Raw genomic sequence first — 24,870 nt, 5'->3', positions numbered from 1 at the left:
CTATGTTTAAACCAAGCCTTGTGCTTTTGTGACAGTGAAAAATAAAGTGCAGTCAGCCCTCATAAATAATAATTAGTATGTTTAATCTCAGGGGATGATGTGATTGTAATTAATGTATTAATGCTCTCTATATATGTAAAAATGTATGTTTGATGTACATTATATAATGTATTTATATGTAAACTAGCTATTCTAGATATATATAAACTATATGATATATTATAATGATTATTAATATCTAAATGTTGTCAACACTGGTGTGTCATGTCTAGTCTGAAATCTGTCTGTGTTTGCAGTGGTGTGTCCTCTCACCTGTATGAATGGAGGAGTATGCAGTACCCGCACACATTGTCTCTGTCCACCAGGCTTCACTGGACGTCTCTGCCAATTCCCACTTCGGACTCAAGCTTCTCGTGGCAACAAGCAGCCCGTCTACGGTGTACAGGTGACTGTCTCCTTCACACTGTGTTTTCCACTGATTTAATTGTAATTGCACCCTTTTTTCCAGTTGTCTTCTTGATTATGAACAGACATACTGATGGTGCAAAACCAGTTGTGATAGAAAGAATATTCTGAATTAGGGATGCACAATATTATCGGACCGATATCGGAATCGGTCAATAATGTCTTAAAATTCAAATATCGGCATTGGCCCGATATGAAAAAAATATGCAGATATGTCTTGCCGATAAGAGTATTAATTCACATGAGCTTCAGGGTGTGCTAGCAATTAGAATACGTAAGCAGTGTGGTCATTCTTAAAGCAAACTTTTGCGAGAATTAGATTCACTGTTTTGGATCCCTGCATTTATTTTGAGAATGCACGTACAAGTTGATGCACTCGGTGTGACAGAGTCAGAAGTCACTATAGCATGCAGCCGGTCCTAATGTCTATCTGGTAAGGCATTTTATTTACATGGGGGGGGGGCTGTTTGCCTATTTGTTACAAAATGAAGTAAAAACCTTGTGTTTCTGAATAAATAAAGCAGTATCAATCTCATAAAAGTGTGTTTTGATTTAAAGGTCAGAATCTATAGCTTATACATCAATAAAAAAAATTTCAAAAACATTACACTTGTAAATTAATTACATTTTTAAACGAATCATGAGCTCTAAAGGATTTTCAGAATTTTTACCAGGGCTCTGAACCAGTAAAAAAACAAAATTTTGGCAGGAACAGAACCAGAAACGAATTTTAATTTTATAGTTCCGAACAGAATCAAAAAATTTTAATGGCCATTAACCAGTTAATAACGTTATTATATCGTTCCATTTAATATTTGAAATTTGCTGTCAACCAATCACGAATTCCAGTAGTACGTCATATCCAAATGTGACGCTGAAGCCAACGAGTAAAATGACCGCTTAGCTGTGAACTCATCATAGGTAAGTCGCAATGGCAATGCACCACCCGTAGAGTTTATCTGAGGATAGTGTGAGATGAATTCAACAGATCACATGCACCTGCAGCACTTCTGTGAACGGAGAAAACAGAAAAACTATAGGATTACATAAAAAGGAATATAGGCATATACACTAAATATATTTCAGACAGATTAACGAAACAAAAGAAAAAATGTGCTAAATACGGTTCATTGTGACACGCTCCAAAGTTTTTGGAAAGGAAAACGAAACAGCAGAGACTGGGTCCCTAGTTTTCTTTATTTTGCAAAAGCTTTACAACTTGAATTATTTTGTAAAAGCTTTGGATTTGTGCCGAATGAGAGAGGTAGGCATCAGCTTCACCTTAAATTTAATTTGTTTTTGGATTAACGTTTTTATAGCCTAAACTTTAGATGATTTGTCTTGGATAGAAACTAATAACTGTTTTTAGAATGTTTGTTAACATTTTGCTTTAGCCTAAAGGCATTTTAAATTAAATTTTAAATTAAATTAAAAATTAAATTTATGCATTTAGCAGATGCTTTTATCCAAAGCGACTTACAGTGCATTCAGGCAAACAGTTTTTACCTCAAATTTTAGCCTTCATTATTTCGGAATGTAATAGGGTTAATAAAATGCGACGTGCGACGTGTTTTTTTGTCACTCTCAAAACGCAATCTTATACAAGTATTGTTTTATATTTTTACATTTTTTTTATCTTTATTTTTTACAATGCAGCAAACGTTATTAAATATCTTAAAAATACTTTAATGTCTTTAAAGTGTTGACAGACTTGTTCGTTTGTTTGTTTGTTTCTTTAGTAGCCTGTTTACATTTGGCCAAAATCTAGAAAAGAAGTTGGCTGTTACTCTCTTTTTGCCTTTTCATTTTGAGTAAACAAAACAATGTACTTTATTAATATTATTAGGCAAATTATAGGCAAAGAAAATAGTTTTTTAAAAATAACGTTATTAACCGGTATTTCTTCCACCCGAACCAGTTTCAGAATGGTAATAATATCAGAGGAACGCAGGAACAGAAACGTTAAAATATCGAGTGTTTTTTTAGTTTTCAAGCCCTGATTTTTACAATTCTTTTGCCTTAGACCATCTACAAATGTTAAATCTTAAAATAATATTTTAAGGTTACAACTGCATCTTTCTGGAAAACATGCAGCGATTGATATATATATATAGTTGATTTATAATTATTTTCAAAGTTTTCAATGTACTGTCATTATAAAAGAACTTCATTGTGTATCTAATTCTAACAAATACATTTTTATTAAAAACTAACCAAAATATATCATTATTGGCATCGTCATCGGCTATCCAGTAGGTAAGGAACATAAGGAGCGATGTGAAAGAAAGAGAACACTTTTTTAAAAACCACACCTATGGTGTATAACATAGTGGAAAGGTGAATCAAGAAGTGGCCTGCCATAATCATTATTGTATATCATTATATTATATCATTATTATATCATTATTGGCATCGGCTATCGGCTAAAATGAATTAAACTATACTGTGTCAGATTTCCGGTAAAGCACTTCTGCTAAAAGTAGTTGTATTGTGATTCCTTAGTTTTGCGTTCACTGTGTAGTGTAGATTTTACAGGCTAGTTTACTTTTAATATGGACCACAGAAAGACTGACATACTTTGTGTAGTTAGGGGGTGTCATACATAATAGCTGAATCAAGACATAAAAAATACCCGCAAGACATTTGTTTTGACCATAATCCACGCACCAGAGCTGAATGTGAATGTCGGGCACCGTATGATTTGCACAACCCTCCGAAGGGAGAAGAAGCTCGTCTGCTTTGGTTAAAAGACTTAAACTTAAAGAAACCACCAAAATTTAAAAGTGACATGACATACAGCTAAGTATGGTGACCAATACTCAGAATTCATGCTCTGCATTTTACCCATCCACAATGCACACAAACAGCAGTGAGCACACACACACACCGTGAACACACCCAGAGCAGTGGGCAGCCATTTATGCTGCGGCGCCTGGGGAGCAGTTGGGTGATCAGTGCATTGCTCAAGGGTACATCAGTCGTGGTATTGCCGGCCCGAGACTCAAACTCACAACCTTAGGGTTAGGAGTCAAACTCTCTAACCACTAGGCCAGAAAATAATCCATTCCCTGAGAAACGATGCCCTAGTGAAGACTCCGAGGCAACGTCTCATCAGGATATATCCACAAACAGGTATGTTACACCATCTTGTTAAGTTATGTGCTTTATCAAAAGACATCATTTATTCTATTTATTTATCGATGACACTCCTATTGGCATGAATAATATTTAGTGCTAAGCTGAAGTTGTTGATAACAGTAGAAATCTGTTACAAAAAGTGCATATTTAAGGGATAGCTAATTAAAATTCTGTCATTTACTTACTCTCAAGTTGTTTCAAAGCTGTGTTAATTTCTCTGTGTTAATTGCTGCTGAGTAGAGGTCTTCACGGGTCCAGAAATTCATGCCCGAACCCGAAAGAGACCCGTAATGTACTACACCGAACCGACCCGGACCCGTCTAATAAGGGATCAAATTCTGATGACCATGATGAAGCTGAAGTTGAATTTACTTCAAGGAAATCTTGCTGAACACTTTGATATGTCCCAGGGTGTAGTAAGCCAAATTTATCTCCTACTGGATTAAAACAGTGGAGAAGCACATGAGAGTCTACATTCCATGGCATTTTATATGAAATTTAGAATGGTGTAGTAATTTTGGATACATTGTGTAATTTTTTGGGATTATTAATGTGACCATTAAATGTTTTTACACACATATTTTTAAAATCTTATATTCCTTCTTTCTCCTTATATATGCACACACAAACACAATTAAATTATTAAGGTGCAGAATTCTTTTTACCCCTCTTAAAATGATACAGTTTAGCAATACTAGGAAAATCTTCAATTTGTAAATTTTTTTAAACTCATGGAACAAATGGAAAACATTCTGAATAGGGGTGTCAAACAATGAATTGCATCCAAAATAAAAATTATATGCATAAAATGCATTACATTTTATTTTGGATGCAATTAATCAGCCCTAATTCTGCTCTGTAATCAGTTTACGGATAAGGACAAAAAATATTTAATTACTACTTTAAAACTATCAACAAGTGCTTTCACTGATGAAAGAGAAAAAGGAGACAGTCATTTACCAGTTATCTAAATCCTCAGTGCAATCACAAAACAGTACTGTACGCCTGCTTTAAAAAACACGAATTTGCTTTCAGTTTCATGTACCAGTACTCAACTGACTTTTCTGCTGTGCAGGTACTGATATGCATAAGGGCTTTTATAATTCTGCATCAAAGACCTGTCTACTCCAAGTGGCAAAACAAACAATTAAAAATGTCCTCAAGTTATGGCAGGCCACTTCTTGATTCATCTTTCCACTGTGTTATACACCATAGGTGTGGTAAATATATACCATCACGGTATTTAAAAGTGTCCTTTGTGTGCTCCCACCACATCGCTCCTTATGTTCCTTACCTACTGGCTAGCAAAACGGAAGTTTAATACATTATAAGGAAGAACGCCATTGTTTTTACTTCCGCGTTGCAAAATAAGGTGGATACCGAATGTGTCTCATGTCTCTTGAGGGTTTTGTCCTTATTTTTTTGATTAAAGGGATTGCTAAAAAAAAGAGCATTATTTTGTGTATTTGGTGTAATGAAATGTGTTTATGTGTGTGACGAGTGGGGCGGGGCCAAAAGACGTGGGAACAGAGCGAGGCCGGTGGAGTGATTGGGAATGAGCGACACCTGCTCGACCCACCGGTCTCGAGTCCCACGGAGGAGATGGAGGGATATAAAACCGGAGCGACGACAGTGACGGACGAGAGAGGACCAGGCCTGGGCTTTAGTTGTGTTTGCTTTTTATTTGTCCGCGTCAGTCGTCCGTGAGGGGCTGACGCGCTGTTTTATGTTTATTTTGAGCATTAAAGTTTCATTTTGATTGTCCCCCGGTTCCCGCCTCCTTCTTCCCATAGTTATGGAGTTTTTATCGTTACAATGTGGTTTAAGTAAAAAAAAAAAAAAAACATTATTTTCCACATAATGTACATTATTGTTGTTCCTCTATGCCCCGCCTTTCTGACCCCCGCCTTCGGGTCAATTTTTATGAAGCTTATCATTCTGAAAAGCGAAGTGTGCTCTGATTGGCCAGCTATCTAGTGCTTTGTGCTTGGCTGAATACCTCAAGCGTGTGACGGAAATGTTACACCCATTAACAAACTATCATGCCGTGTCCTGGCGCGATGAGACGAAAACAATAAGACCCATTACATATGAGGCATTTGTTGCATCCAGTGGGGACATAATTTCAAATTATATTGACATAGACTGTTTTTTTACGTGTTGTGTTGCATCACACAGCATAAACATAAAAACATGTCTGTATTTGTGACCGGAGAAATGATAAACTTAAAAACAAGAAATGTAAAATGCATTGCACACATCTGAATATTTGGGTTAAACTGTTCTGGAACAGTGTTGTAAATTCAATTTAAGCACTGATTCCTAGTTGCGTCCTCTTTTGGAAGCCCAAACAAAGTAATTTTGCTTTCACAACGAAACACACAGCATCTCCACATATTGGCGGCGGTGGCAACAACACTACAGCAAGAATAAAAGTTACGCCTTCTTTCTTTGCGTGAACATTTTGGTGGTGTTATGCAAATCTTGTGACATGTGGGGGCGTGTTTAAATGAGGCGTTTTAGGAGGCCGTGGACGAGTCTTTAGTCTTTGCAACTTTAGGGGTCTTATCTATTCAAGAACAGCTTGTAACACTCCAAAGAGAAAGGGAAAATTAAAATCGGATCATATGACCCCTTTAACAGTTAACTGAGAATATCTCCCCAGGTGATGCCTGAGTCCAAGAGTCTGTCAGAACCAGGTGGCACAGGTGGGCGGCAGCAGATGACACAGACACACTCTGTGATCACTCTGCAAGGCACTGGACATCACTCTTCTGAAGGTAATTGGCATACAGGAAATTTTCACTTTTAATCTGACTGAAATGTGGTCTCATTCACATACATGTGTACATATGAAAAACCGATGTGAGAATCTTTCCATGCAGAAGAATTATCAAGGTCATCTAGGTCAATATAAATGTTTTTTACAGTGTTGTTATTGTATAGTTAATGTGTGTGTGTATATATATATATATGTATCGAGAATGTCACAATACCCTTTCCCATACCTTTCAAATATATTTGCATTACACTTGCCCTTTCACCAGTAGTCTTTATCCAGTCATAAAAACAGAATTCACAGTTTAATGCAGAATGTCACAGAATTTATCTAACTTTGAATTTATGAATTAATCAAAAGTAGGTCATTACACTTAAATCAAATCACGATATGTACTTATCTGTAAATATAAAGCCGCAAAAGTCAATTTAAAATGAATCCTGCATGTTCTGCATGACTCTGTCAAAGAATGACGCAGACATGCCGTTTCATTTTCTACACACAGAAGCGTGCGTGACACTCGTTGTGATTCAGCGTCTGCCATCTCACTAAATGAGGATGGAAACACATTAACAACATCTTCAAAACTGCTCTGAGTGTCACTTCATGAGCATTTTACCGTTTGACATGAATAAAACTAGCGTCATATCACACACAGAACTGTAAAGGTATTAGCGGGAACCCGTCAAAATAAAAGTCTGGTTCTTTTTTTTAGCAGAATGTACATAGCCTATTAACGTTACTTCTGTTCCTACTAAAATGAAACAAAAAATATTTTTTAAGAGTTATCACACAACATTTCTCCCATGTTTTAATTTTAATAGTAAATCCCCTTTGTTTGCCATAAAAAAAAGTTTGCTTAATTTTCAAAAATTAAATGATAAATGATAAATGAAATGAATGTTTTATGTCTTCATTTGATAACCAGAAGAATGTAAATACACAACACAGAATTTCTGAGGGACAAAAATGCATAAGTTGCTTATACATTCAAATAATTAGACATTCTAAAGCACAGAATTTGGTAACAATAATAAAAAAAATAATAATATAATAAGAAAAAATAAAACATTTCATAAGGGCATAAACATTTATTTTTGTTAAACGTTTAATAAATTGATGTGAAAATGTATACGTTTCATGATTTTAATCAATTAGACATGCTTTTTAATTAAATAAAATTTAATTTAACTATTAAAAAGGAATTGAGAATTTTTTACAGAACAATACAGAACAATTAAAAGCAATACAGAACAATTAAAACAGAAAAAAAAACTGAATTTTGAAAAAATAAAACTAAATTTAGGAAAAAAAATAAAATGGATTTCATATGGACCTATATGCCTCAGCCTTGCTGCGGCCCCCAGTTTGGGAACCACTGCTTAATGCTTTTAAATGGATACATTAATTGTGTTTATTATATATATTTTTTTTTTATATAAATGTGGAAATCAGTTTACTAAATAATAAACTTGACTGACTGCTTCTCTTCCACTTTAAAGGGATAATTGTGTTGTTGTTTATTATTTATTTTTATTTACTATTTATAATTTTTGTGCAATTACTTAGCTGTCAGTTGAGTTTGTGGCAAAACCTTCTGCAGTGTTTACATGTTGTTTATTACTGCATTAAAATGCAGTTTAATTTCACAAAGTGCAAGCTGATTTCAAAATGCACCTACGTTTTTTTTGCATTTTGTGTTTTTCAGTTAAATAAAATACTATTTTCCCCTATATATTTCATCACTGAGGATTTCTTTAAAAAAGTAATTAAAATCTCATCTCGTTCTCGTGAACCCAGTCTCGTGTCTCATCTCGTCACGTGGGATAAGTGTCTCATCACACCCCTAATAAAAAAAAACATTTTTATCATTTAAAAATCATTTAAAACTAAATAAAAATAAAATCTTATTCAATATTCTTTTAGAATTTGTGATACCAAATTGTATATTCATGCTTAATGCTTCTAAACTTCATTGTTATTAAAAAGATATTTAGAATTAACTGTGTATTTCCTTCTTTTTGGACTCTATGTTTCCAGTGCAGGTCAATGTTCGTGTTGTACACACGCCAGACACTTCAGTTGTCATTCATCCTCTCGACCAATCAGAGAACAAGCCTCACAGTACCAAGACTGTGGCCCGCCTCCCTCCACATACGCACAAGCCAAAGGGGAGGTGCTTCCAGGAAACCACACCCAAACAGGCTGTGAGTGACAGAAGTATATGAGATGATACACAAAATCTGATTTGCCTATGAATTTCTTATTTAATATAAATTTAACTTCTTCTTATTTTACAGTGTAGTAGTAACCCTCTCCCTGGTTTGACCAATCAGGAAGACTGCTGTGGCAGTGTGGGTAATTCCTGGGGCCAAAATAAATGTTACAAATGCCCATTACTACCTTGTAAGTTCAAATAATTTCTGTCATCAAATGTAACTTTTCTTTGGGAGTTGCATTTTACTGTTTCTGTCAAAGTGATCAAAGTGTCTGTCCTGCCAAAAACAACACCTTCTCATTACTAATTCTTTAAAAATAACAGATCATCTCACTCGACTCTTTTTTCCTTATAAATTCACACTGTCATAACTTGACAGGTGGGAATGTGTCATTGCATTCTTGGAGTTAAGTTTTAATATGGACTAGAAGAAAAAATGCTTTTTTCCACTCCTGTTTTCTCTCTGTAACTCACTTGATGTCTCAGAGCTCAGTCAGACGGTGATCCTGGCCTGGTGAACGCTTCTGTGTGTGAGTGTGTGTGAATGTCTCCGTGCCTCAGCTACATCACCATATTTTCCAATGACACACCCTTTGCAGTAAAAGGAGACAAAAGTGAAGGCTGGAAAAAAGGATGAAAAAATGTTGGCTTTGGCAAAAGCCTTTCTGGAAAGCCTCTCTGTCTCTGTTCTCGCATGTTCTTATACAGAAGAGAAAATATCAGCTTCAGAGAAATGTTCCCACTGCGGCCCTTTTCTCACTTTCTGACACACACAGAAGTGAAGCACATCACACACAGCACACCATGCTACCAGTTTCTCTTGGACTAACATCCCCTCACAGACACTTTTTTCATCAATTTTCTCAACGTGTTCCACCGCTTTCATTTTTAGTTAGCTTTGATATACATCCCCTTCATTGGTGTGATGTTTCATAGTTTCATGTGCTGGCTTAGTCAAACAACCAAAGCAGCTAGTACAGATGCTTTTTCTAGAAGAAATGATTAGTAATTTGTCTGAATTTCTCTCATTCAGATGCTGGGAAACACCAGACTATAGTAGAGGACTTTGGCTCCACGTGCCCTCAGGGATACAAGAGACTTAACAGCACTCACTGCCAAGGTAATGTGTGTGTACATGTTAGATTGTGTGTGTTGTATAGGTTTTACAAATTGTAGTTATGTTTGTTGTCATAAAATGTACACATCCATGAGCATTAAATTAACACAATCAAGATAGCTGCCAAAAATTTTCTGTCATGTGGTTTAGGGCAAATATTACATACAGCCACAGGCAGAAAAATTGTTTATACTACTGTTTGCTACATAGCCAGACCAGTGATTTTTTTTGACAAGATTATTGAGGATGAAGCTCATGTGTAGTAGATGGAGTTTCTGATAACTACCATTTGGGCCTCAATTCAAATTTAGAAACCTCAATTCAAAGTCATACTAGATAAATCTTTGAAGCTACTCAGTCATGTGATCTAGTTATCCTAGTATTAAAATATAAAATAATACAGTAATTGTTGCTAAAACATTAATTTAGTCATGACAGCTCTTGGGATAGATTGTAAAATCTTTATCAGTGTAAATTAGGGATGCACCAAAAAAAGCTCTTTTGGTGTTCTGCCAAATAAGCGAAAAGACAAAATAAATTGTACCGAAAAGACATGACGCATTCGAATAGCAACCAGCGAAGAGTGAGAGGCGCACACTAGGGATATTCCGGTATCAAATTTTCCTGTTGCGATTAATCGCTAATGATTTTATCACGGTATATGGCCATAATACAGTATAACAGGTTTAATAACTTTTTTCTTATAACAAAAATAACTGATTATTTAAATACAATAAAGCAATACAGAAAAATATTTAAAAATAAACGTTTTACACTGATTAAAGTGCAAAAGAACTATAAAGACCCATAGGTATCACTTTACAATAAGACCTCATTAGTTAACCATAGTTGCATTAACATTCACAATGAGCAATATCTACATTTGCTGCAGAAGTTATTTATCTTTGTTAAAAAATACAAGTCTACAACTTTCGATTTTAACAATAACAATAAAAAATTTGTGCATTACCATGATATATATCGCATTACCGAATACCCGCACATGTCTAGCACACACTCTTTATAATACAGCAAACATGTCTGCAGTGTGGAAGCATTTAAAACTGTCTGAGAAAGATGCAAAAATCATTTCAACTATTTAGTACATGCACAGATGATGTAATTTCAATTTCAATGTCAATCAAAAAAATTAAACTTAAGACTGGTTTTGTGATCAATGGTCAAATATAGTTAAACAGTAATGAGTATGTTAATCTGATTGACTGGGAGCATTGAACTGAATGAATTAATTAGAATGTGAGTAGTTTCATTGCTGAATTATTCACAAGGACCCTCTAGGGCCTTTTATGGTAGAAACGTTGTGATAGAATTTCCTAAACACCTACAGAAATCTGCAATTAGTCCTGTAAAGTTGCTGCATTAAAAAGGATTTTATCTTAGAAATGCAAGTAATAGTAGAGCAGTCCTGATATCCATTCCAAATACAGAAGTCAAGGACTTCCTGCCAGTAAGGAGACAGTTTGGATTACTGTGGTATATAGACTTGCATAGTTTCAGATGTAGAATTATAGCAGAAGAGAACATAAAAGTATCAGAATTCAATATCAAATAGAATATCAAATTCAACGATAAGCTGCATTTATGATCCCATTGAGGGAGATGCTTGGTTGGGACGAGGCAAGTGAATAAACTGTACACTAGCAAAATGACTAACAACATCTGTTAGGTTTTAGTGCGAGCAGATGCTTCAGACCTTTAATCTATTGTAAGTGCCCTCTTAAATTAAAACATTTCTCAGATTTAGGAGAAATCAGAAGAAATTAAAGGTGAACTATGTGATCAAAACAAGTTGCAAATAAATTTAAGATGAAGACAACAGCAGTTAAATTGCATCATTTCTGCAGATGATGATCTTCCCAATGAATAAACTGCATACTGTTTTGGGTGTTATATAATAAAACAAGCTTATGCTTGAATGTTACAGATTAAAATAACCATTGAGTATGAAAATAGATATTATTCAGCATCAGTGTAATAATCCAGATAAACAGAGAGCTACACAGTTTAGCTGCCAGACTGAATGCATGAGAACACTGTATATAACACCATACACTGTATGGTGATCCTGTAGCTCAATTGGTAGAGCATTGCCTTATCAAGCGCAAGGTTGGGGGTTTGATTCCCCGGGAACACATGATAGGTAAAAATTGATAGCCTGAATGCACTGTAAGTCGCTTTGGATAAAAGCGTCTGCTAAATGCATACATTTAATTTAAATTTAAATTTAATATAAAGTTCTGGTCAAATGGAAAATCAAATTAATTTTTTTAATCAATGGTAACATTAAACCCTGGTTACTCCAATAATGTTTTGACCTTGAGCCTATCATCTTCTTAATTTAGAAACCTGCCTTTATGTTTTCATAGATAACTTAGTGTATAGCACTGTACAAACTGCAGGTACCAATGTACAATAAAATACTGCAGTAACTCCTGCTTCTCAGTTGCTTTTCAAAAACCCCTGAGTGCCATCTCTGACTGCAATAGAATTACTTAGCACTTAGTGACAGCGTGAAAATCAGTTACAAAACTGTATCTTTGACAAGAAGAGACTTGAGAACTTTCTGTTTGACGTGAAATGTCAGTTGATTTACCTTGATTTAACTGAATTTGATATCTTTGAAGGATAGTCTTTTAACCCTTGTAGGCAATGTTAGACCATCTTAGATTTTACCCATGAGCATAAACCGAATTTCTTTTTTTTCTTTTTTTTTTTTTTTTTACATATTTTTAAAGGATTTATTACAAATATTAATGACTATTTTCTTGGGCATTTTTTTCCTTTCTCTGCCTTAGACATAAATGAATGTATGATGCAGGGGCTGTGTCAGAATGGAGAATGTTTAAACACACAGGGAAGTTTCCGCTGCACCTGCAAACCTGGTTATGTACTAACAGAAAGGACACGCTGTGTTGGTAAGACAAATATGTGCGCAAACTTGCATATAACACTATATACAGAATGGCCAACAAACCATCATAAAGATCTTTTTACTCTCTTAGAATCAACAGCAACAGTTGAGCAGGGGCTCTGTTATCGTATGGTAACGGAAGCAGGGAAATGTGAGCATGCTTTTCCAAAACACCTTAACAAGGAGACCTGCTGCTGCACTGTGGGTAAAGCATGGGGAAGCAACTGCGAGAGATGCCCTCAGGATGGGACAGGTAAGTGTGCCTTTTGAGTGGCATATGTGCAGCATTCAGAATTGATTAGAGAATGCCTTTTAAATTCAGTTTAAAAAGTCAGTTCCTGAATTTGAATTGAATATGAAGGTAGAAAACGGGATGCAGAATTACAATTCAAATTTGAATGTAGAAAAGTAGAATTAAAATGACTTTAAAATTTGAAAAAAAGTTTTTAAAAAGCCTTGTTTGGAGGTTTTTGAAAAATTTTATGTTTGAAACTTTCTATAAAGTTTAACACTAAAGTTTCTATAAAACTTTAATGTTTGAATATTTAAGAGATGTTTAAAAAACTACCTATAGACATTTTATATTTAGTTTATGTTTTATCATACTGTATTTAACAAATAAAATTTTGTCGACCAAGGTGGAAGAACACTTAATTTACCTATGCTGAATTTCTTAGTATTTCAATCCAGTAATTTGTCATTCAAATTCTGATTCAACTTCTTTTTTGCCGACTAAATTAAAATTCTAGCTTATGAACTGAAATGGAGTCAATTCTTCAATTCTGAATTTTGCCCAATCCTGTTGTGAACATGTCTCTGTATCTTTAAAGAAGGTTTTAACCCTTTGACTAAATAATCATTGGTCTTTTTCTCTCTAGCTTCCTTTAATAAGATCTGTCCAGCGGGAAAGGGGATGTATTTTCTGACCTATCATGGCACTCTGTCTATTCAGCCCTTCCTGACCAGTAATGAACGCATTAATCCTGACATTGGTACAGACATTTGAATCAGTTCAGAGATAAAGATTCTTTAAGATTGATTGCTGTTTTTTTATTGACTGATTATTCATTGTATCTTTGTGTTTCAGAGGTCAGACTTCCGGTAAGATTCTGGTGCTATGCCTAAACCTCCAATCGAGGGAAGAACAGTAACCAAAAGTCATCTTTGACAGAAATCTCAAAGTCACAGTTTTAAAAAATAGAATTATGGGAGATCATCTGTAGAAAGCTCACTTAATTGATTTTGCTCTCATGCCAACAGGAAATCCCAATTCAGACGACCACGCCCATGCAGCTCTCACCAATCAGCACACATGGGCCACGCCATCCAGGTACACTTTAGAAAATGTAGCTATGTGTTTCTCCATAGCTTACATGGTAGTGCAAATATCAACACATAACGCAAAATGTATCCATAGCATGAATTATTTGCATTTCATTTTTACATTTAAAAATGTCTTTCTTTTCTAAATGTGTCTTTTTCCTCTAACTACCTCTCCATTTTTGCTTCTGTCACTTTAGTCATTGTGGCCAGGCCAACAACTCCTCCCATAGTCCATGTGCCTCCAGAGAGTGATTCACATGAAGAGGCCCAGATGCAGGTCTCACGTGAGTTCTTTGACAGCTTGTCAGTTAAATCTCCAGTATTGGTCTATGCAAAGTTCTGTTTGGTATTTTAATAAGAAGAGTTTTTTTTACTATTATGGAGTTTTCTCTGGGTTTGGGTATCACAGCAATGGATGAATGCAAGCTGAACAGGAATATATGTGGCCATGGAGAGTGTGTGAACACACAAAATGGTTTTATGTGCCACTGTTACACTGGATATCGACCACATGCACAGAGAAAGAGTTGTGTGGGTGAGTACTACACACACTGTACAAACAATGAAATCACAGATGGATGTACTCTGAAATAAATGCCTGCATTTGTAGTGCATACCATATTATACACTACCATTTAAAAGTTTGGGGCTGGTAAGATTTTCTGTAGTTTTTAAAAGAAGTCTCTTATGATCATAAAGGTTCCATTTATTTGATAAAGTAAAAACAGTAATATTGCAAAATATTATTACAGTTTAAATATTTTTTTTATTTCAATAGATTTAAAAATGTGATTTACAGCTTTTACAGAATTTTCATCTGCCTTTCCTTCAGTCTTAAGTGTAACATGATCCTTCAGAAATCATGTTGGTTTGATGCTCAAGAAAAATGGCTATCATCAGAAATATAAACAGTTGTGCTGCTAAAAAATTTTTTAGAAACTTTGACATTTTTTTCAGGATTCTTTAATCAATAGAAAATTCAAAAGAACATCATTTATTTGAATGGTAGTGTATAATGTAATTTATAATTTAATAAAAGTATGATATAAAACAACTATATTACACGATAAAGATAACATAAAAATATATACAATGTTCTCACTCTTTCTGTAGATGAAAATGAATGTGACTCTGAGCCATGTGGTAGAGGCACCTGCATTAACACTGTGGGTTCCTACAGATGCAACTGTCACAGTGGATACAAACCTGTGGTGCATCATGGGAAACGCAGATGTATTGGTAAGTGACCAGCATTGTCTATTCAAAGGCAGTGGACAGCTACTATATACAGGTGCATCTCAATAAATTATAATGTCACGGAAAAGTTAATTTATTTCAGTAATTCAACTCAAATTGTGAAACTCGCATATTAAATAAATTCAATGCACACACACTGATGTAATTTAAGTCTTTGGTTCTTTTAATTGTGAAGATTTTAGTTCACATTTAACAAAAACCCACCAATTCAATATCTCAACAAATAAGAAAACTTTATAAGACCATTAAAAAAATAAAAAATATTTTTTTTAGTGAATTGTTGGCCTTCTGGAAAGTATGTTAACTTACTGTACATGTACTCAATACTTGGTAGGGGCTCCTTTTGCTTTAATTACTGCCTCAATTCAGTGTGGCATAGAGGTGATCAGTTTGTGGCACTGCTGAGGTGGTATGAAAGCCCAGGTTTCTTTGACAGTTGTCTTCGGCTCACCTGCATTTTTTGTTCTCTTGTTTCTCATTTTCCTCTTGACAATAGCCCATAGATTCTCTATGGCAGTGGTCCCCAACCCCTGGGCCGCGGACCGGTACCGGTCCGTGCGTCATTTGGTACCGAGCCGCACAAGAAAGAATAAATAACTTACATTAAAGCTGCAGTCGGTAACTTTTGATGCTCGCGTCTGACGGAAGAACATTGTAGACGGAGCTACTTCTCTCTGTTTACATCTATGGCGAGTCACGCAGGTACTGTGCTTGACTTGATTTTCGACACAAAACAACACTGGCACAACCCTGCGCTGATTGGACCAGTAGAGCCGGGCGCGGTGGATTTTTGTGGTATCTTATATTTTTAAGGCATATTTAAACGTCACAGAGTCAGTGAGCGTTAGGGGCAGAGAGGATGTTATTCATGTTATGTTGTTGGCGTGATGTTATGAGTGGATTCATGTTTATTACTATATTTACAATATACCACAGTTTTTATGCCAGTCGTATCATTTTATTTTGTTGTATTTATCCGTCACACCTTAAAGCCCGGTCCGTGAAAATATTGTCTGACATTAAACCAGTCCTTGGCGCTTTAAAGGTTGAGGACCGCTGTTGAAGACCGGTTCAGGGGCCTCATTTATAAAGCGTGCGTACGCACAAAACGGGGCTGGAAACGTACGTACGCCAGTTCCCACGCAAAGGTTGTGATCTATAAAAAACAAACTTGACGGGAGAATGTGCGCACCTTTAAGCAAACTTTGAGCCGTGCGTACGCACATTCTGGAGACAAAGGGAATTGGCGACACCGATGGTGAGGTCGTGAACTGAAGTTAGATTGTAGAAAATAAATGTGAGAAGAACGATTATAAGAATGAATGACATTTAATTTTCACTCCATTTCATACGTTATATCCACATTATCATGAAGATTAAATCCAACAGTGTTATTTGTGCCGATTGTTTTAGGCTATATACATCTAGTAAAATCCAAACGTAATTCAAAATGTATTAAAAGTAAAATAAAATAATAATCAGCGCTGCCTTACAGTCACATTGTCCACAACGGGAGCACAGGAGGACATGGCGCGATACATGTGATAGCCTACAGAATAGCATGAAATACCCTTTTATTAGAGAACTGCAGAACACAGTGTAAAAAGGAAATATTTTCCTTAATGTACATAGCCTATATCATAAAATGTCAAAGTCTGCAAATACAGTCATGAAGCACAATCGCTACTCATCATCGGTCCTAACTATTACGGTGTTCATTACAAAACCGTCAAGAAGCATGTGTTCACTATAACATTTTCGTCTTAAATTTTCGCCCACAAATTAATTAAGTGATTTTGTCAAGGTGTTAACGATCAGTCTATTTGCTAGAAACATATAAATTCTCCGGTGACCCGGGTATGTAATGCTTCATGATGGCACTCCTGGCACTGTTGGAGGATTACGCTAATGGCAGAATAAGGAGAGAACGAGTTTTCAGGGACCATGATGATTTCCTGGCCCATGATGATGACTGGCTAATAAGCCGATTTAGATTCCCTAGAGCTGTGCTCTTGGATCTATGTGCTGAATTGGGTCCAGTATTAGAGAGGGCAACACGCCGGAACCATGCCATCCCAGTCCAAATACAAGTCCTCACCACTCTGGGGTTCTTGGCAACCGGCTGTTTCCAGCGGGAATTGGCAGACAGGTAAATTAATAATATAAAAAAACTATAAGTAATCCTCAAATTTGTCTCTAAGACCTTTTTGTATATGAAATAATTCTATTGGAATCTATCATCTCACCCTATAGGTCTGGTATATCACAGCCGTCCCTGAGTGCCATAATATCTGTCGTTTTAAATGGTATACTTAATATGGTTAGTCGATACATCAGGTTCCCCTACACTGTGCGAGAACAGGCCGAAATTAAAACGCAATTTGCAGCAATGTCTGGTTTCCCAAATGTAATCGGCGCAATTGACTGCACTCATGTTGCTATAAGGGCACCATCTGAAAATGAATTTGCTTATGTTAATAGAAAGCATGTGCATTCTATTAATGTGCAAATCATATGTGACTCCAACATGACCCTCACAAACATTGTGGCACGCTGGCCTGGTTCAACACATGATTCCTTTATCTTGACACATAGCAGTGTAGGGAACAGACTAAATGCAGGCGCAGTACGTGATGGCTGGCTTCTTGGTGAGTTTAACAATATTAAAAAGTAGAAACTGTAACAATTTTGTTTTTAATATAATTATAACCTGCAGGCGACAGTGGCTACCCCCTGAGACGCTGGCTCCTCACCCCATTTTTAAACCCGCAGAGCGCAGAGGAAACTCATTATAACGAGGTCCACTCTCGTGCCCGCGCAGTTGTGGAGCGTGCCATCGGCATCCTGAAATGCAGATGGCATGCTCTGGATGCCTCGGGTGGCAGACTTTTATACCATCCAGCAAAAGTGTGCAAGATTGTCAGGGCGTGTGGTGTTTTGCACAATATAGCACTGAGAAACGGTATTCCTCTCCCTCCTGATCTCCCTCTACCCCAGCATTACGACCCCGAGCCACAGCCCCCTGGCCGACAAGAGGGATATCAACGAGGTGCAAGAATCCGTGAGGATGTCATGCGGCGTTTGTAAAGAAAGACAAAACTCAAGGTTCATGTTTTAACTGCATCTTTTAATGATTGTGCAATTTCTTGCATCACTTCTCTCATCTGCCGTAGCTCATCTGCAACCCTGTTGACAGCGTTTATTGTCTCTCGCTGTAACTGCAGGACTGCGTCAGTGAGTACCCGACCACTTTTGGACGTGCCAGACGCAGAAGGGGCACTGCTTTGAGCCGGACGCTGTGCATCTGCATCTGAGAACCCCTCACCCTGAACCTCCTGTTCATTTACAGCTTCAGACTCCGGAAGGACTGGAGGACAAACAATTGGCAACATTTATCCATTTATCACCCCACACACTCAAATGTACAGCGTTAATGATTAAAAATCGGTTTAACCTTGCTCCTCTGTGGTTTCAGTCACGTCAGTTTCTCCCTCCTTTTCCGACACAATACCACACACGCTGACCTCCCCAATTATAGCCGCGATTTTGCTGTCCACTGATGTGAGATCAGCTGTACATGGGCCCCCACCAGTTGCAGCCACGCTCTGGCGGTGGGAGGACAGTTTTCTCTTTGCCTCCACCTTGAATGAATGAGAATCTTTATTTCACATATTTTGCATACTGTAAGCACATGTAAATAAAACTTTTTGAAAATCAATATTGCTATTTATATAGGTATATAGCCTAATAAAACACAAATGTAATATGTTGGTAAAAAAAAAATTTGTATACCTTCAGGTCGGACCATTTTTTCTTTAATTCTGCAACTGTCCGTTCTGTCCCACTGACACAATTGACGGCAGAAGCAATACTTTGCCACTCGCACTGCTTCTTTTTATTAGTGACCCCACTGCTGTGGCCACCAAATAACACAGTTTTCCGAGCCTCCACCTCCCCTACAAGTGTTTCAATCTCAGTATCTGAGAAATTACGTTTTTTTCCTCTTTTCTCACCTGTCGCCATTATTAAAATTAGGCTAACAGAAATGCACGTTTTCACTTTCTTGGATTAATTAATTGGCGGGTCGCATGCCAGTTTTCCAGGTATATATGGGATTCCACTCTCATTTACATGCTGATCAGCAATCATGAGGTGATTTGCATTGACTATTTATGGTTAAAAATGGGCGTGTACAGGGCGGGATATGAGGCTGGTTCACGTACGCACATCTGCGGGTGATCTGTGATTTATAAAGGGAACATTGCTTACAGGTGTGCGTACGCACGGTTTTATAAATCGGAATATTTTTTGGCGTACGCCATTTTTGGCTTTTGGGCGCACGTAAACTTTTAGTAAAGATCCTACGCATAGTTTTATAAATGAGACCCCTGGTCTGGTGAGTTTGCTGGCCAGTCAGACACACCAACACCATGGTCATTTAACTAATTTTTGGTGCTTTTGGCAGTGTGGGCAGGTGCCAAATCGTGCTGGAAAATGAAATCAGCATCTTCAAAAAGATGGTCCGCAGAAGGAAGCATGAAGTGCTCCAAAATTTCTTGGTAAACAGGTGCAGTGACGTTGGTTTTCAAAAAACACAATCGACCAACACCAGCAGATGACATTGCAACCCAAATCATCACAGACTGTGGAAACTTAACACTGGACTTCAAGTAACTTGGGCTATGAGCTTTTCCACCCTTCCTCCAGACTCTAGGACCTTGGTTTCCAAATGAAATACAAAAATTGCTCTCGTATGAAAAGAGGACTTTGGACCACTGGGCAACAGTTCAGTTCTTCTACTTAGCCCAGGTAAGATGCCTCTGACGTTGTCTGTGGTTCAGCAAATTCCTTGACACGTCTGTTTGTGGTGGCTCTTGATGCCTCGACCCCAGCCTCAGTCCATTCCTTGTGAAGTTCACTCAAATTCTTGAATCGATTTTGTTTGACAATCCTCATAAGGCTGCGGTTCTCTCGGTTGGTTGTGCATCTTTTTCTTCCGAATTTTTTCCTTCCGCTTATCTTTCTGTTAACATGCTTGGATACAGCACTCTGTGAACAGCCAGCTTCTTTGGCAATGAATGTTTGTGGCTTACCCTCCTTGTGAAGGGTGTCAGTGATTGCCTTCTGGACAACTGTCAGATCAGCAGTCTTCACCCATGATTGTGTAGCCTAGTGCACCAAACTGAGAGACCATTTTGAAAGCTTAGGAAACCTTTGCATGTGTTTTGAGCTGATTAGCATGTCACCGTATTCTGATTTGTCGATATAGTGAATTGGTGGGGTTTTGTTAAATGTGAGCCAAAAGCATCACAATTAGAAGATCCAAAGACTTAATCTACATCAGTGTGTGTGCATTGAATTTATTTAATATGCAAGTTTCACAATTTGAGTTGAATTACTGAAATAAATGAACTTATCCACAACATTTTAATTTATGGGATGCATCTGTATAAGGTGCGCATATCTATACAGATGGCTAACACTTGTTTGGATGTATGTTTTCAGATATAAACGAGTGCTCTAAGCCTGATATCTGTGGAGTTGGAGGGTATTGCACTAATTTGCATGGATCCTATAAGTGTGAGTGTCTGCCAGGCTTCCGGAGCAAATCACGCAGACAACCTCTCTGTGAAGGTGAGGACACCCACCCATACTATGCAAAGACACAAAACACCTAGTTAGTGTTAATTGTAGACACCTATAAACAGTTCATGTTCATCCTTTGGTTTATTCTGTTTTTTATTTGCAGTGTATTTAAAATGTCAGTGAGAGTCTCATTGTCTGTTCTGTTGCTGTCTCTCAAATGCAGACATTAATGAATGTTCAGACCCGAGTATCTGTCCTAACGAACAGTGTGAGAATACTGTTGGATCCTATGAGTGTATACCCTGCCAACCTGGATACCAAGCACAGGGAGGAGTGTGTTACGGTCTGAATACTTACACACATACAAAGATACATATGTAACCACTCACAAACAGTTTAGCTCACGTTCTTAAAAAATATAGGTCTAAAGGCATTCCAACTACCATCAGTTCCTTGCACAGACTTCCAGACATTTCATGACTAAACCAAAACCATTCTCTTTTCACTCCCCTTTGTGCATGGCATTTGCTGTCATTATATTTTTTTATTATATATTATTATTTTAACTATTGGCCATGCTGCTCTGTAGATAATGGTCATGGAAAAACCATGTACACTACTATTCAGTAATTATAATTCTCCTTGTAATAATATTTTACAATATTACAGTTTTTACTGTATTTTTGATCAAATAAATGCAGCAAATAAATGCAGATTGTACAAAAGCAGTACAATCTTGTACCATATTGTTTAATGCACATTAAGTGCATTAAACATTACATTATGTAAAGGTTTCCCAAATAGGGTCTCCTAAAGGAACTACAGTGGGTTTGTGAGATTAACAAAAAGCTAATAATTAATTCAGTTATAAAACTGTAAAATGAAAATAAATAATTTTTAAGTAACTGAGATCAAAATAAACCCAATAAAACTCAAAATAAAATAAAGATATTTAAAAAATATTTTACGTCTACCTGCATGTCATGTGATCATTAACCAACATCAGAGAAATGTGAACATGCAAATGTGTTACTTTAATATTAAAATATGATTTTTAAATCTCAGGGGTACTTCAGACAAATATATTAGGTGAAAGAGGCTCAGATGACAAAAAGACAAAAAGGTTTGGGAATCCATGCATTGCATAAAAAAATTGTAATGTGAATTTGTGCGTTTTAATGTGCTTAAAAGATAAAAGACAAAAGACACAGTAATACATGGACATGGTCATAGTATGATGCAATGTTAAAACACTTTTTAAACCTATAAAAAATTTTGTAAATCCAGTGGTCAAATGCAGTGTAGCCACCAGTCTAGTGACTCTTCTTTGTATGAATGTCCACAAAACTGGAATTTCTGAGTGTATACAAGCAGTAGACTATTTTTAAAAGCAGCATTCAAAAGATAGAAAAGAGGAATATCAGGAGAATCAATAAATTATGATTAATTTATGACTGTTGTGTTAATAATATGTAATCTTGTCATCAATAAAAAAGTAACTGTAGTCTAATTACGAGTATTTTAAAATGTAATGTAATGAAAATACTAGCACTTAATTTTAAGTACCGTATTTTCCGGACTATTAGTCGCACTTTTTTTCATAGTTTGGCTGGTCCTGCGACTTATAGTCAGGTGCGACTTATTTATCAAAATTAATTTGACATGAACCAAGAGAAATGAACCAACAGAAAACATTACCGTCTACAGCCGCGAGAGGGCGCTCCATGCTGCCAGAGATGCTGCTCAGTGCTCCTGTAGCCTACCCCTAATAAACATAGAGCGCCTCGCGGCTGTAGACGGTAATGTTTTCTTTTGGTTCTTGGGTCTAAATAAATGCAATTTATAGTCCGGTGCAACTTATATATGTTTTTTCCTCATCATGTTCTATTTTTGGACTGATGCGACTTATACTCAGGTGCGACTTATAGTCCGAAAAATACGGTACTTTTCAAGTACTTTTAATCTGATTACTTAATCCAGATTACATGTAATCAGATACTACCCAGCTCTGATTGTAGGAAATGTGTTGAATGTGGGGTGTTTTGACAAATAAAGTTGACAATTGCATAATCTTACAAGAGATGTCTGTCTCTCTCTCACTATTAGATGTCAATGAGTGTCAGAAGCGTGGTATTTGTCAGAACGGCCTTTGTGAGAACTTGGCAGGATCGTATCGATGTCTGTGCAATGAGGGCTTCCTGCCTGAGACTGACAGCAAAGGCTGCAGAGGTCAGTGGCACACTGCCAATGAAACTAAACAACACGTTGGTTAATGGAAACTTAATCTTGCCATTCAGAATGGTTTTAAATGAGATTTTATTACTTCCTGCACAAGTTCATTGTAAAGAGAATAAATATACTGTGCAAACACAACTTTTTAACATTTACATAAACAGAATTAAGTGTGTGTGTGTATGTTTTCTTGAAAGTTATGTGTGTTTTCTTCTCTTCACAGACATCAATGAGTGTCAGGATAACCGTCTGTGTGCTAACGGTCAATGCATTAACACTAAGGGATCATTCCACTGCCAGTGTTACTCTGGTTACAAGCCCACACTAGAGGGAAGCCACTGCGAAGGTCAGCTAGTAATTACAAGAGTCTCATGAAATTAATACTGCACATAATACCTACTACTACAGTACAAATTTAGCATTCAGGACCAAAAATATATTTCTGTATAACAAACATTTACAATAGTTAAACATTTATCTTGTCTAAAATATGCAATAAAGCCAATGATCCCCAAATGTAGTGATGCTCGAATGATGCTCACAAGGATGCATTTATTTAAGCAAGTGTGACAGTCAATTTTTAAATACTATTACAATTTAAAATAACTATTTTCAAAACTATGTATGTAGATATAACTTATTCCTGTAATGGAAAAGCTGCATTTTCAGCAGTCATTACTCCAGTCCGTAGTGTCAGAACCTTTCTAATATGCTGATTTACATTTACATTTATTCATTTAGCTGACGCTTTTATCCAAAGCGACTTACAATTGCTATATATGTCAGAGGTCGCACGCCTCTGGAGCAACTAGGGGTTAAGTGTCTTGCTCAGGGACACATTGGTGTCTCACAGTGGATTCGAACCCGGGTCTCTCACACCATAGGCATGTGTCTTATCCACTGCACCAACACCACCCCGGCAAGAGCTAGCTCTCCCCGTCGGGGAATCGAACCCCGGTCTTCCGCGTGACAGGCGGAGATACTTTCCACTATACTAACGAGGAGCTGATTGGTGCTCAAGAACAATTTTTCTTAGTATCAACACTGATACTGTTAAAACTGTTAAAACTGTGCTGTTAAAACATTTTGTGGAAACAGCACTACATATTTTTCAGGATTCTTTGATGAAAAGAATGTTCAAAAGCACTGCATTTATGTGTAATATCAATCTATTTTGCAAAATTTTTCATCTTGTTCCCCCGCCAAAATTGTTTTTGTCAATGTTTACTCACGCTCATGTCATTCAAAACCTGTATGTTTCTTTCTTATGTTGAACACAAAAGATCATATTTTGACAAATTTTGAAGAACCAAATATATGTGAAGTATGTGAAGTACACTTCACATTCAACGTTCCTTTCCATCTCGCACACAGCCGCGTCCTCACAGCTTTCAAAAGTATATACTAAACCGCAGATGAGCGCGGATGGATGAGCTCACATACTCAGTACCACGGGGTGCGCGGCTGTGTGCGAGCCCTCTTGATGATGAAAATAATGTGATGCCGAAATATACTTTGGCAACTGGCCATTTTTCTGTCCAATTGCAGCTCTCTGTTCTGGACTTGCACAATGTCATTTATGTGAAAATATCAAGTCTGTTAACACCTGTTAACACAGGCCAGAGATGCCGAAGACGGACGCACAGAGAAAAATACTGTAGCACGCAGATCACTTACTGTTCATGATGCACAAACTATTGGAAGAAAATCCTCAATATTGTTTTGGGGGTTTATATGAATGTATTTCTGAGGGGAGCTGACTGTCTTCTGAAAAGTTCACGTGGTATAATTTCACAAAGCTTGTCAGAACATTCTGTTTTTGC

General features: G+C 36.8%; 1 protein-coding gene and 1 non-coding gene across 2 annotated transcripts in view; one reads left to right on the top strand and one right to left on the bottom strand.

The window, feature by feature from the left end:
• LOC132141164 (latent-transforming growth factor beta-binding protein 3-like) overlaps positions 1–24,870 on the top strand; it is a 52,879-nt gene that overhangs the window by 19,871 nt on the left and 8,138 nt on the right. Inside the window, exons 2-18 of the mRNA XM_059550458.1 lie at positions 297–445; positions 6,269–6,383; positions 8,423–8,589; positions 8,683–8,788; positions 9,634–9,720; positions 12,534–12,653; positions 12,741–12,902; positions 13,528–13,641; positions 13,737–13,750; positions 13,910–13,979; positions 14,170–14,256; positions 14,382–14,507; positions 15,086–15,211; positions 20,735–20,863; positions 21,039–21,158; positions 22,922–23,044; positions 23,271–23,393. Of these exons, the coding sequence (XP_059406441.1) occupies positions 297–445; positions 6,269–6,383; positions 8,423–8,589; positions 8,683–8,788; positions 9,634–9,720; positions 12,534–12,653; positions 12,741–12,902; positions 13,528–13,641; positions 13,737–13,750; positions 13,910–13,979; positions 14,170–14,256; positions 14,382–14,507; positions 15,086–15,211; positions 20,735–20,863; positions 21,039–21,158; positions 22,922–23,044; positions 23,271–23,393 (1,938 nt within the window). The remainder of the gene's footprint in view (positions 1–296; positions 446–6,268; positions 6,384–8,422; positions 8,590–8,682; positions 8,789–9,633; positions 9,721–12,533; positions 12,654–12,740; positions 12,903–13,527; positions 13,642–13,736; positions 13,751–13,909; positions 13,980–14,169; positions 14,257–14,381; positions 14,508–15,085; positions 15,212–20,734; positions 20,864–21,038; positions 21,159–22,921; positions 23,045–23,270; positions 23,394–24,870) is intronic.
• trnad-guc (transfer RNA aspartic acid (anticodon GUC)) lies at positions 23,980–24,051 on the bottom strand. The gene has a single exon. It is a non-coding gene; the product is annotated as a tRNA-Asp (tRNA).

The sequence above is a fragment of the Carassius carassius genome, chromosome 5 (genome assembly GCF_963082965.1).
Source record: "Carassius carassius chromosome 5, fCarCar2.1, whole genome shotgun sequence".
In the NCBI taxonomy this organism is placed as follows: Eukaryota; Metazoa; Chordata; class Actinopteri; order Cypriniformes; family Cyprinidae; genus Carassius; species Carassius carassius.
The sequence above is the reverse complement of the archived record's forward strand: the minus strand, read 5'-3'. Positions and strand labels throughout refer to the sequence as shown.